The following is a 13,085-nucleotide window of genomic DNA, read 5'->3' as shown; positions in this document are numbered from 1 at the left end:
CGTTGCTTCTGCGATCGCTGGCCAGTTTTCGGTCTCCTCTCTGGCGTTTGCCTTCATTCGCAGTCGAAATGAAGCCCGGCGTGTACTGGTGTGGCGGTTCGGTTCTTGTCTGCCTTTTCGTTGCAGTGTGGTGGATGTACAAACTTCACCTGGGGACGCAAAAGATCGCCGCTTACTTTCCTTCTGTGGAGTCCAAGGACGCTGAAAGTGGGCTGCGAGTCGGGTGCGGAAGCGGCCGCCCGGGGAGTGACCAAGGAGAGACAGAGACCGGAGCCTGGGCGAGAAGAAGAGGCAGGCGCAGAGCGGACGGCACGGACACAGAGGACGGGAGACAGTGCAGGCGAGCCGCAGTGAAGTCCAGGAGCGAAAGAGCCTTCAAGCGGCACACGCAGGCCAGCGAGAGGGCGCGCAGTGCAGAAACCGAGGAGAAAGAACGAAGGGGAAGATGTGGAGAAGTCAGTGGAAAGGAGCATCACCGCCGACGAGGCAGCTTCATCGGAGGAAGAGTCGATGGAATCCGAAGGAATGCAGAGCCGAAAGAGAGGCCAGACAGGATAGGGACGAAGCACTCTGAAGGGCGGTGCCAACATGGCATGAAAGATGAGAAGCTCGTGGCGCATCGGTATGTCTCCCAGATGCCAACCAGCCGGCACTCACCTAGCGCGTCAGACCGTGTGTACACTCCTCACTATCTGGAGTCCTCTCCGACGTCCTCCTTTTTCTCTTCTCGGTCTGCGTCGCCCTCCTGTTTGCGGCAAACGGGTCGGTCGCAGATGTCGAGGTCCGATTCCTCGACCCCCTCGTCCACACACGACGAAGTTCGCGACGGTTGCATTTCGCGCTCCGCCTCGTTCTCGTCTTCTTCGTTTTCTCCGTCACTCTCTGCTTCCTTATCTCCTTCACTCTCTCAGTCCTCAGGGGTGTGTGCGGCGTCTTCCGCTAGGTCGCCTCTTCGGGGTGCTTCATGTCAGGGTCATTCGCTTGGCGAGGACAGCGACGAGTCCGTCTCCCTTTCTAGCGAGCCCAGGAAGCACAGCCTTGCTCTCTGCATGCGCCGGTCCGTGGTCTCACCTCCGACTCCATCTTCCCGAAATTCGAGATCTTCGAATCCGTCTCTGCTTTTCAGCGAGGATCAGACAGGACGCTCTTTCTGTTTTGCACTTCCTCGAGTTGAAGGCGTATGCGTGTCCACGGGCTCGCTTTTTTTTTCTCTCGATCCAGATCGCGTTTCTTCGCCTTCGCTCGAACTTCGTTGCTCTCGCGGCGTTCTCGTCCTCCCGCTGGATCCGCCTCGAGGCTGGAGAGACTCGGAAAACCTTGACGCGGTCGAAGGGCCTCGGTGCCGACGGCCTGAGTCGCCCAGTCACGCAGACGAGTTTCTTCGGATGACCTTCTCGCCACCTGCTGCTTTATTCCCTTCGTTCTGCTGCGTGTCCAGGATCCGACGGAGAAGACGCACTGGCCGCGAGGAGAACGGACCCCGAGAGACGCACACACTGTTTGATTTCTCTTCCGTTCCACTCTCCCTGGTAGACGCCGCGAAAGCGGTACATGCCGGGGCTCTCTTCGACAAGAATCCCCTGAAGCCTCGCGCCACTCCCGTGCGTCCTTCGGCTGCGTCTGTCTCGGGCGTCGTGTCGGCGCCGCTTCGTCGAGACGCTGGTGACGGTTTCACTGGGGCTTCTTGCAGGCGAAGTCACTCTCGGACGCAGACGGAGAAAGGCAAGACGCCTGGGCCAGGGCGGCGGCTGCCGGCTGGTGAAGCAGAGGACAACGAAGAGCGGAAGGGGAGAAGCCCAAAATCGACCGCAACCTTGTGGCCGTCAGGACGGCTGAAGAGTGGCGCGTGCATTCCGGTCATTTTGACACCGGGTCGCAGTTTCTCTAGGGAGTATGGCAGGCAGGCCCAAAAGGCCTCAACGTTTGAACGGAGAGACAGTAATCGGCAACGTCCAGCATCCCCGTTTCCGACTCTGCTTTCTCTGCAGCCGCTCTCGATCTCCGTACGTTCGTCGCCGTCGTCGCGTCCCTTTTTCTCGGCGTTCCCATTTCGTGAGGATCCGGAATGCGGGGACCTGGGCGAGCCCTTGGTCTTCTCTGATAATCTCCTAATTCTGATTCCTCCTCTTCCTCCGAATCGGGTGGGTGCGCATTTGGGGGAGATCGGCGCTTCTTCACCTCGCCCCTCTGCGTCCGAGTCGCGTCGCAGTGACGTCGCTTGGACCGGGGACACACGACGGGGAAAAGGGTCACCTTGGCGCCCAAAGGGCATGTCGCCAGTCGAAACGGAGACAGCTGTCTCTTCCTCTGTGGAGTGCGCTGGCACGCCGCCTCCCGCAGAGCCTCTGAGACTCGAGTCTGACCATACCCCGCGCCGGCCCTGTCTGCACTTTCGCTTTCTAGCCTCTCTCCCTCCGACTTGTCAGATGTCCGCTGAAGCCTCTTCGAGTCGTGCTCCCTTGGTTTCCTCTGCGCGTCTCCCGACCAAAGGGGAAGAGTCTTCTTGTGAGACGGACAGCGACAGGACTGTCCTGTCGAACTCGAACGAAGCGGGAAGGGAACAGCGTTTCGTTGAACGGAAACCACCTAGGGAAAGGCCGCTGCTTTCAACTGTGTCTCCTGGCGTGAATGCTGCTGGATGCCGCTCCTCAGCCATGTCGGGTGCGCCGCCTCGCACATCCCAGCGACGTCACCAGGATGTCTTCAAAGTGTCAACATCTCAGGATCTCGCTCCGCATTCAGTTTCCTGGGTGGCGAGTTTGCCTCCCCTGTCGCCTCGAGGCAGTGGCCTAGCCGCCTCTGTCTCCGGCAAGGGACTCGACTGGCTCACCTCATGGGCTGCCGGCTGTGTAGAGACAGCATTGGAAACTGCGAAACTGATAGCCGGTAGGACGTCGTGTCTCGCGATCCATGCACTCGTAATCCTAAAGCCTAGTCATGTTGGATGCGCGACGTCAAGTCGTCTTTTTCTGTGTGAGCTGAGACCCATTGTATCTGCGATTGCCTCTTTGGAATAACTCATACAAAAATTCAACGTTGAGACTCTTTCAGAGGGCTGTGCATGCATCCAAGGTCATCTCACACCACAACCGACGCAAATGCGCAGAGAGACAGAGAAATGCTGAACAAACGTGAACTGTGGGACACCGCGGTTTTATCTGTGCCTCGTCTGCGTCCTGCACCATGAGACGCATTCACTCCTCGCATGCCTGCACTCCCTAAATGGTCTGCTCTCTCTTGCCTTTCTCACGACAGACCTAGAAATCGGTTTTCCTCGATACACCTGCCAGTTGTGCCCATGTCGTATGTCTGCGTCGACCTGAGTCCTTATTTTTGTTGAAGTGTCTGCTGGTGTGAAGGCCCTTCTCGATTCGCGCGTGACTGTCTGGGGTCTTGTTTGGATCCATGTCTTTATCCTGGTGAGCCTGGAGCTGTTGCGTTCCCGTCCAGCTTGCATCGTTTCGAGTGTGCCCTGTCCTCCGTTCCAGGCCTGCCGTCCACATCTGCTTCGGAGCTCCTGCCCGCAACACCCTCCTCGAGTTTCTCCTCCGCGCCGGTCTCGCCGCTGTCCGAGGCGTCGTCGCCTCTGCTGTCTCCCTCCTCTGCGCCTCTCTCGTCTCTGCCGTCTCTCTCTGACACGGCACTCCGGAAGTCTCCGGGGAAAGAACTCAGAGAAAAAATTCAGAAATGGTGGCAGGAGCCCGCTCCTTTCGATCTGCGTTTCTCTGTACAGCGCCCCGCGCTCTACGTCTTGGGACGCGAAGAGATGTTTGATCGCACGGCGTTGAAGCTGATGAGAAGGGTGGCTGACGAAGTGGACGCCTCGCGGAGATGCTCAACAGAGGAGAACCAAGCCGACGAGAGGAGAGGCGCGCGAAGGGAGGAGCCGAGACTCAACAGGGAAAGCGGAACGGAGAGGGAAAGACACTCGCAAGGAAGGTCGCGTCTAGATGAAGGTGAAAGAAGCCGAAGAAGACAGAGAGCGAGCAGGCAAAATGACACAGAAGACGAGGCCCAGTCGCTTACACACGAGAGCGAAGGAATGCCTGCGACATTTCAACTGAAGAGCAGAGGGACGCACGAAACAAAGGACCAGTCCATGCGTGGAAAAAGGCTCGTCCACCGTTCGCGTTCCTCCCTCATCAAGCATGAAAATGTCACTTGCGCCTGTCCGTTCGTCTCTGCCACTGCCGACCATGTGGACGTCTTCGTGGGCTACACGAAAGTGTTTGTGTCCTCGGTTCAGAGCAAGTGCAGAGACGCGCGAGTCTTTGTCGGCGCCCGGCCTTCTGTCCAGAGTCAGCTGCGGTCGCTGCTCGCTTCCGTCAGACGGGGAGGAGACGAGGAAGCGAGGAAGGATGGCGAGGGAACAGCTGCGAAGCAGAGAACCGCGAAGGGGAGACATGGGGAGACCGCGACACTGGACGAAAAAGCCGAAACGGCTGATGTAGAGATGGACGAGAGATCGCGACGCAGTCAAGAGGAAGGATGGGGGCGCGAGGCGAGAACATGTAGAAGCGAATCAACAACTCGTAGAACTGAACGGAGGTTCGCGTTCGAACCGACTCTGGAAGCCTGTCCCATTTCTCCCCCGTTCCTCTTCATTTACCAGATCTTCTGCGGAACACCCAAGAGTACAATCAGCCCTGCAACTGCTGCTCTTCTTCTCCCTTTCAGATTTCCTCGGCTCCCCTCACAGCTTCACTCAGGGCCACCCCACAGTCGCCGCACCTCCTCGTCCGTGAGTCTCGAGGCAGAGGACGCGTTCATGTTCTCTCTGTCCGTTGTCGAGGTCTGTTCAGCGAGTGCTTCTTCTCTCTCGCCTTGTCTCTCTCCGTCTTCCTCTGCTGAGTTTAGTTCCTCGGCTTCTGGACGAGATGTGCCTCCGCCCTGTGTCTCTGGCGGGAGCGACGCGTCTTCTGGCCTCCCTCGAGTCTTCCCTTGTCGATACAGAGGCATTGGGAGTGATGGTGAGCAAGTAACGTTGAAGCCGGAGAATAAAGGCCGGAGAACATTTCGCTCTCGCGCGTCCTCTTCACCCTTCGTCGCTGAAGCGGGTCACCCCCGGGAGCACCACGACTCGAGCTCAGAAAACCAACGGAGCGAAGCGGACGAAGACGCGGATTCTCGTCCCTCGTTCTCCCCGACTTCTTCGACCGTTTCGCATTTTGAAGCCACAGTCCTTGCGGTTCTTCCTGAGGCCTTCGTCGTCGTGCCTCTTTGGCTGCTGTCCGATTTACAGTCTCTCGGTCACTCGTTCTCGTTGTCCCTTGCGAGATGCGCAGCCATCTGGGAACGCGTGCAGAGGCGAATCCGTGAGGCAGACAGCCTCGGGGGTGCCGATCCGTCTGCTTCTCATTCGCCTTTCGATTCCGACTGCCAGCCTTTTTGCGTCTCGCTCTCGCCCTCAGAACAGTGCCCGAAGGACTGCGAAGACTTCGGGGTGTGCGACCTACATGGCAGACAAGCTCAAAGTTCTGATTGTCGGCCTGGTAGATGTACGGTGAACCACCCAGAGAGCGAAAGCGCTTCGCAACGGTCCCACAATGGCTTCTCCGCTCCTCTTCCTTCTCCGATTCCTTCCTCCGCTGAGCCTCCTCCTTCACTACCGTTCTCCTCTTCGGACGCTCCCCCGCCGCTGTACCCTTCTCCATTCTCGTCCTCCCCATCCGTGCCGGTCCCTGCGTTTCCTCTTTTCTTCTCGTCTCCTCTCCCGCAACAGGTAGCCCTGTGGGGCGCGCGCCACCCCCCTCGGAAAAGCTTCGAGTTCTCTCGCGGCAGCCCCGATCCGAGGCCTTCTTTTTCCGTCCCTGTCTCCTCTTCGCCGTGGGCGTCTCCTCGAGCTGGGACGAGACACTTTCCCTTGGGTCCGGAAGCCGCGGGCGAGGCTCAGACGACTCGAGTCGGTCCCAGAACCTCGACGGGGAAGCCACGAAGCTCGTGTCGGTTCGCCTGCTCCTTCAAGGTCAATTCTCTTTCCTTCTGGGTCACAAATTCTCCGGTTTCTGCTGTGGTAGGGGAGGCAGCAGGTGAGGGCGCCGAGGCGGGGAGGGAGCTCGAACGGTGCCGCGATCCAGAGGAGCGCTTGTGGAGGTTGCTCAGGGAAACCTTGCAGACTCACTCGCGTCCAAAGGCGGAGATGGGCCGCCGGCTTGGATCCCCGAGACCGCCTCTGCTTTCGCGCTACGCTTCTGTGTCCTCCACGTCGCCTTCATCGTTATCTTTGGCGTCGTCGTTCTGCGCCGAGTTCGCGAATACGTCTGAGAGGTTGAGACGACGGCGGAGGCCCTCGACGTCGAACGACGGCCAAGTGATGAGCTCGAGGCTTCGCGGCGAACGACTACGAGGTCACGCAAGTGGGCTGGTCTCCTCTGCCTCTTCTTCGTCGGCAGTGTCGGACCATTCTTCCTCCTCCGAGATGGAAATGCGATCTAGGCGGACGCGATGTCGCATTGTTCCTTCCTCAGAAGAGTCTTCCTTCGAGTGTGCAACGGAGCCACGGAGTGGCCGGCAGACTCTTCTCTCCCAAGCCTCTCCTTCGTGCTCGTCTCCGTCGCATGCGTCTTCTCGACGAGAAGGAGAAGGGGACGAAGGAGACAGTCGACACCCGGCTGCCGTAGCGCCGGTGTCCGTATGTCAAGCGTCGACTCGCCGAAATCGCTGTCTGCTGTTCAACACGGATTTGAACGTTCAAATCACGAGTAAGAATTTGTTTTTTTTCCAGAATCCGACCTCCGAAGACACGCCCCAGCCGAGTGGGAAGCTCCGCTCCGGTTCTGCCTCCTCGCATTCTTCTCTCCCGCGGGACTCTGCGACTTTGTCAGCCTCCTGTCGTCATGCCGCTTCGCTGTCGGCTTCGTCCAGGGCTGTGTCCCGGGTGCCGTCGCCTTCACCTCGAGACTCCCAGCTGCAGGGCTCCGCCTCCAGAGCTCTTTCATGTCAGCCTGGAGAGATCCATGACCGCAAACCGGCCACCGAAGGAACGCATCGAGACACGGCATTCAGCGAGGACGACAGGGAAGGAGACACCGGGCTGCGCAGAGAAAGGGAGAAACCTCCCGGCTGGTTCCGCACTCTCCGAGGGTCTCTGATGGTGGGGAAGGGATTCGAGCAGGGCCAGGAAGGAGACTTACCTGGAGACGAAGACCCAGTGGATCGCTCTTTGTCCCTGTCGACGCGTAGCAGGAAGCCAGGTCCACCCCCGAGAGGAGTGGCGGATTTCAGAGACTCTCATAGGCACCCTTCTTCGTCTTCGCGCGTCGCCAGACACCAATGGGGAGAAAAGAAAGAACAGCGGGAGAGCCGAGACACACCGGAAAAAACCGAGGGCATTGAGGCGGCGATCCTTCGCGCGCGGCCTCCGCCTTTCTCCGTCAACCTCGACCTCTCCACATCTACGGTGATGGTGGGTGAACTTGATGTGGCTACACCGTCTCTTTTTCCCTGTTTCCAGCGAGAAGCCTCGACAGCCTCAGGGTCGCGGAAGAACTTGCCCGAGTGTAAGGCGACTGCGAGGACGCTCGTCGACGCTGCCAACACGGCCTCAGGGGTCATTCTCCTTGTCTCCTGGCCCGCGTTTAGGGACTGTCGCATCCTCCGGCTCCCGCGTCTAAACTCGGCGGCAATGTGTCTCACTCCTTCCTGTTCTGCGTTGCCGGCTGCTTCTTCTGCGTTCGAAGTCGTGCGTTTCCTGAATCCCAGCTGGTCTCTTGTCGGTCTCTCTCCCGCACTCTACCCCGAACGCAGGCATGCCAAAGAGCAGAGCGGGTCTCTTCCTTCGTCGCCTCACACGCACAGACAGGCGACGAAGTCCTTCGTGGGGAGCCCCTCGAGCTTGGCGCTGCCTTCGGAGGTTTCGGATTTCGAGGCGCGAGAGACGGACCGACTCAGGGCGAGACGCAGACGGAAGGACTCGGATAGAAAGAGCAACGACCATCCAGCTGGAGGACGCGTGAGAGTCCCAGGAAAGAAAACCACAGGCTGGGCGAGCACGCGTCCCCGCGTCGACGAAGAAGCCGAACGGAGAGGCGACAGAGAACGACGGGGGACGAAGAGTGAAGGGACTGGCCAGGGTCGCAGGACCAGACGCGGTAGCCGAGCCTTCGCGGGAAGCGCTGGCGTTGTTTCGGACGGAGAAGGGAGTTTGCCGGCGTGTGGCGGAGAAGCCCAAGCCAGACATGCGGCTTGTCGATTGCGCCTAACGAGTTGTCCGGCGCCTGTCGTTGCCGCTATCCACCAAACCGACCGGTCGCTTCGTCCGCTCCTCGAAGAACCACTAAGTTTCTCTCTCCGTTTCTCCCTGAATCCCACCCTGGTTGCTTCTCCTCCCCGGCTTTCTGCGGCGAGGGCGCTAGACCTGCAAGCCGACGGAAGGGAGAGACACAGTTTCGCTTGCAGAGCGCACCTCGTTTCGTCGCCTTGCCGTGTCCTGTTTTGTGGCCTGGATATCTCCCTGCTCCAGAGTCTGTCGAGGGACCTAAGTGCCATCATCGAGAGAGACAGCGACCAGCAGAACGAACGCGATATGATGGCTGCACTCTTCAAGCGTCTCACACTTTCGTCGTCGAACCGGCCTCCAAAGACAACTGAGGCTGGACAGGAGGCAGACGCCTTCGGCGTCTCAACGGCGCGCAGAGACTCCGGAGAGCAACGTGAAGAGGAGACAAGCACGGAGGCAGAGAGAGAACCGGAGGAAAGAACTGGCGAGTCGGAGGAGGCTACAGACTACGTGGGTTCCTGGGAAGCGTCTAGAGAAGCTGAGGAGCCCATCTGTGGAGTCGCCAGCCAGGACCGACTCTGCGCTGAAGATGCGAAGCAAGGACAGGAGAGCGTTGACTGGGACATCAGCATCGAAAGCGGAGTTGAGGTCACTCTTGCTCGCTGGCCGTTCCTCACACCCTTGGCAATTGGTGGATGTGATCGCGTGAATGTCTCCTTCCTCAGGAACACTGCGAGTCCGAAACAAACAACTGTGGCGAACATAAGCCTTCGCCAGGTACGTTTGGTATCGCATGAGACTTCCAACTGTTGGTCGTCCTCTTCATGCCACTGATTGTGTGTGTCTCTCTCTGCCTGCGGAAGAGTGGATGCCTTATGGGTCGTGGTTCGTGACGAAACGGGTCTCGCCGTTAATGCAGAGTAGGTCGCTCTCGAACAATCTGTCGTCTCCCCATTTCCTCTTCGTATTTGCTGCGACTCCGTCTGCTTGTTTTACGACGAGTCTGTGAGTGCCTCTGTCACACCGTACACAACTCACTGCTTGCTTGACGCTACAATGTGGACCTGGTTCTCTTCTCCCACCGGTCGAGCAGCATGTTGTCTGTGTCCTTGCCTGCAGGTCTGTGTGTCGCTCATCCAAGATCCTAGTCCCAGCAAGGCCGCAGCTGGTGGCGTCACTCCGCACCTCGTCCAGCCCTTCATCTCTCCGGTTCTTATCCAGCTGTCCCTGTTGCACTTTGCGTCGTCTTCTCCCGTTGTTGAAGTGTCTGTTTCGTCGCCTCTACGCTTTGATGTTTCTCCCTCTCTTCTCCCGCTTCTCCTCCGTCTACCCCAAGAGTTGTTTCCTTCCCTTGCATCGCCCCCGGGAATCCTCTCTCCGGAACGCCCCGGCGAAGACTCTCTTTTTCCCTTGTTCGTCTACGCGCCATATCGCGCGAAGAAAGAGCACTTCTCTCCTCATGTGATTCCTGCGCCGGGGCCTTCTGCGTCCTCGCCTCTCCTCGCGCAGTCGGCTGCTTCGTGTATAAGCCGATTCGGCAGCTGGCGGCCAGGAGGGGCCTCCGAGGTGCCTGCCGTTCCCTCTCTCCGCAGAACGTCGACTCTGAGTCAAAGTCAAGAGAAGAGCCGAAGAGAGGGAGAACAAGAGAGAGAAGCGCAGCAGGGAATCGGGCGCAGGAGGGACCTATGCCAGCATTCCTTCTTCTCCTTCTTCCCTTCTTCGTTTTTGGCGTCTTCCTTTTCGCGGTCGCACGCCCCGGTCGGCGACACAAAGCGGTGCGAGAGAACCGAAGGGACATGGAGGCCGGGCGGGTGCGCAAAGGACTTGTCTGGCGGCTATACCCAGGCATCAAGATACACAGGATCCCTGCAAGGTAGAGAAGAAGGACGCGCGTTCTCTTCAGCTGCATCTTGGCGTCCGCGCTCTCTCAGTCCTTCCCAGAACTTGCCTCCCTCTGGGTCCCGCAAAGGCGCGACGCAGGGATGTTTGGAGCAGGACAGAAGGCGAGAACACAGACGGGAGGACAGACCCGACAACAGAGACCTCGGAGAGGAAAAGACTGTGAATGTGCTGGAGCATCTGCGGAAGCGAGAGTTTCCAATCCCTTCTCCGACATCATCATCACCAGTGCCGACAGCGATGCAGAGAGAAGAAATAGCATGCGCAGTCTTCGACGAAGAAGCCGCAGACCCGAGCGGGAGTGACAGCTGCTGTTTGCCAGTCTTCACGTGCTACGACCTGCGGCAACTCCCGCGGTACATCCTCCCAGCGTACAGAGAGGTACGAAAGAGACGACTGGGAAGTTCCCACACAGAGAGATACCTTTACATGTTGGTTTTTCGCCAGAGCGGCTTTGAAAATAGCTCGCGAAACTTCTCCTCCTCTGGAAGGCCCGCTGCGTATGGGGTCCCCAGCTCCTTTTGTGTCGACTGCTGGTCGAGAGCCCGGTCTCCAGGCCTCTTGACAGGCTGACCTCGTTCGGTGTTCCTGTCTCCTTCTGTGCGTTGAGTTTTTTCTTGAACATATCCGAAACGGTCCTTGTCCCGCCGCGTTTGCGTTCGCCTTCTGGGCCGTCTCAGGCGTATGAGGCCTTGTCTTCCAGGCGTACGTGTCTTGTACGTTTCAGTGACATGTTGGAGGCCGTCAACCAACATGTGGTTTCGTCGGCGTCGCTTTGCGGTGTGACGAATGCTGAGATGTGAGTGCTCGGCTCTGCCGATTCTTCGCCCTTGAGCGAGCATCTTGGATTCTCTCGTGGTGGCCGAACCTTCGCCAAACACCGTTTTCACCTCTGTACGCTTTCTCAAGGGGATTTGCTGCGCTTGCTCTGACCTCTCTTTTCAGGATACCTGTTGGCTGCGAAACACAAGCTGTCACGTTCTGCTGTATCGTGCTGCCTCGTCGGCCTCGGACGTATGGCAAGAGGGCGTTCTTCCGCCCCAGTCTGAAGCCTTGCTTCACCACTATCTGTCGATCTCCACTCTGAAGCTGTCTCTAGTTGACGACCCGACTTATATTCGGGAACTCGACCTGCAGCTTCTCTGCCAACGCGGGCCAGCAGCTGCAACCGCGAAGCTGTGGCGGGCCGGTGGGGATACGCGCAGGAGACGGGGGGAAGGCCGAAGCAGAAGGCGAGAGGCCGACGGCAACCGAAGGAGAGAGAAGAGGGCACATGTGCGACATAAGGAAGGAGGAGCGTTCGGTTTCGACGGGGAAGATTCAGAAAGAAGAAAATCCTCGAGACTATCGTCGTGGGAAAAAGGTGCAGCGATTGCTCACTGGGCGAGAAGCGACGAAAACGAAGGGAGGTCCAGGCGGGGAAGGGAAGACAAGGAAAAAAGCAGGAGACATGGACGAAGTGCAGAGGATTTAACTGCAGTCGAAACGTCTGAGCGCGGAACGCGGGTGCTTGTCTTGGGCTGTCCCCTGCGAATTCGAAGTCAACTCAATTTACCCATTGAGGTCATCTTCCTAGCTGAAACCGACGCTACTTCGGTACGATACATCATGCAGTTGTATCCTCGTACATGTCGGTCGTGTGTAGAACTGTCCTGGATAAATACATACATATATATATATATATATATGCATGTATATGCTGGTATACATTTGTATGTATATATATACATATATATATGCATATATACATATATCCACATATATAGAATAACATGAATGTTATTTATAGAGGCATATTTCCACGTACATGTCGTGTTTGGTTGTTTGACTTTTGTAAAATGGAGGATCTTTCTCTCGTTCTGTCGTAAAACGACGACTGAGGATGTTTCTGTGTTTCACTGGCTTTAAAGACACTCGTGGATATCTCTGTTTTCTTCGATTGCTCGTTTCAGGCACAAGGGATAGCCGCGCGGCCGTGTGCTCTGTTGTTCGCAGTTGAGCATCGGGGGAACGCGAATATGTAGAGCCATATGTACATGAGTGTAGGCGGTTCTCCTGTATCCCTTGGCTTTTCTCTGCGTTGTGTCTTTTTTTCCAGGACTGGTTGTGTAAATTGATGCCGCACGAGTGCCAGGCAGTGCCTCTGAACGCGGCAGCTTCGAGCGTGAGCCTCATTGTTCGCATGCAGAGCGAAGCGGGGCCAGTGTGGACGGCGTCATGGAATTTTCGCCAGGCACTCTTCTCCAAGTCGCATCCGTTTACGGAGGGCAGACAAGGCAGGTGTGAGATTCTCACGGCTTGCGTCTCGTCGAAAAGGACCTTTGTGTGTGGGGTGAAATGCGACAGAGTGGATCGGGGCACAGCCGTCCTCGTGACTCTGTTCGAACCGGTCACGCTGGTCAACTACCTTCCTGAGCCCATTTCCTTCTGCGTCGTCCAAGACTATCCCCGCCGGGTGTCTGAGGAGACCCTGCCAGGGGCGTCAAAAAAAGGCTCGACGTTGTTTGATTGGAACAAACCTCTGGCGGTGCGACTGCGGTGCCCAGGCGGCCTCTGGAGCACGGCCCTGAGTGTCGCCTTACCCTCCACGACGGCTGCGGCCTTCACAGCCGGCGGATTGACAGAGGCCGAGGACCACACCGGAAGAAGGGCAAAGCACCGCAGAAGGCGAGAGCGAAACCGAGACGTTCACGGTCTGGGGAAAGACGACAAAGGCAACGCCAACGAGGTACGCGGACGGACGGCGAAGAAGGCGAATAGCGCAGAGAGCGAAAGAGGAGACAGAGGGGATCCGAGTGGTGAAAGCAGTGGGGAAACAACCAGTAGCGAGCGAGCATCGATGGGACAGCGGAGGGGAGACAAAGGCAAGCGACGTAGGATTTGACAACACTCTGACTTTTAGGCAATGGGGAAGCGGCGGCTTCGTTTCGCAAATCACAAGAAACAACAGCACGAGAGAGAGGGTCAC

General features: G+C 57.9%; 1 protein-coding gene across 1 annotated transcript in view; it reads left to right on the top strand.

Annotated features, from left to right (window-relative positions):
* Positions 1–13,085, top strand: part of TGME49_248510 (hypothetical protein) — a gene marked incomplete at both ends in the record, with an annotated part of 40,114 nt that overhangs the window by 13,551 nt on the left and 13,478 nt on the right. Inside the window, 5 exons of the mRNA XM_018780865.1 lie at positions 127–2,886; positions 3,489–8,995; positions 9,338–10,498; positions 11,063–11,713; positions 12,216–12,845. Of these exons, the coding sequence (XP_018635003.1) occupies positions 127–2,886; positions 3,489–8,995; positions 9,338–10,498; positions 11,063–11,713; positions 12,216–12,845 (10,709 nt within the window). The remainder of the gene's footprint in view (positions 1–126; positions 2,887–3,488; positions 8,996–9,337; positions 10,499–11,062; positions 11,714–12,215; positions 12,846–13,085) is intronic.

The sequence above is a fragment of the Toxoplasma gondii genome, chromosome XII, assembly GCF_000006565.2.
Source record: "Toxoplasma gondii ME49 chromosome XII, whole genome shotgun sequence".
Classification (NCBI taxonomy): Eukaryota; Apicomplexa; class Conoidasida; order Eucoccidiorida; family Sarcocystidae; genus Toxoplasma; species Toxoplasma gondii.
This window is presented reverse-complemented; position numbering and strand designations above follow the sequence as displayed.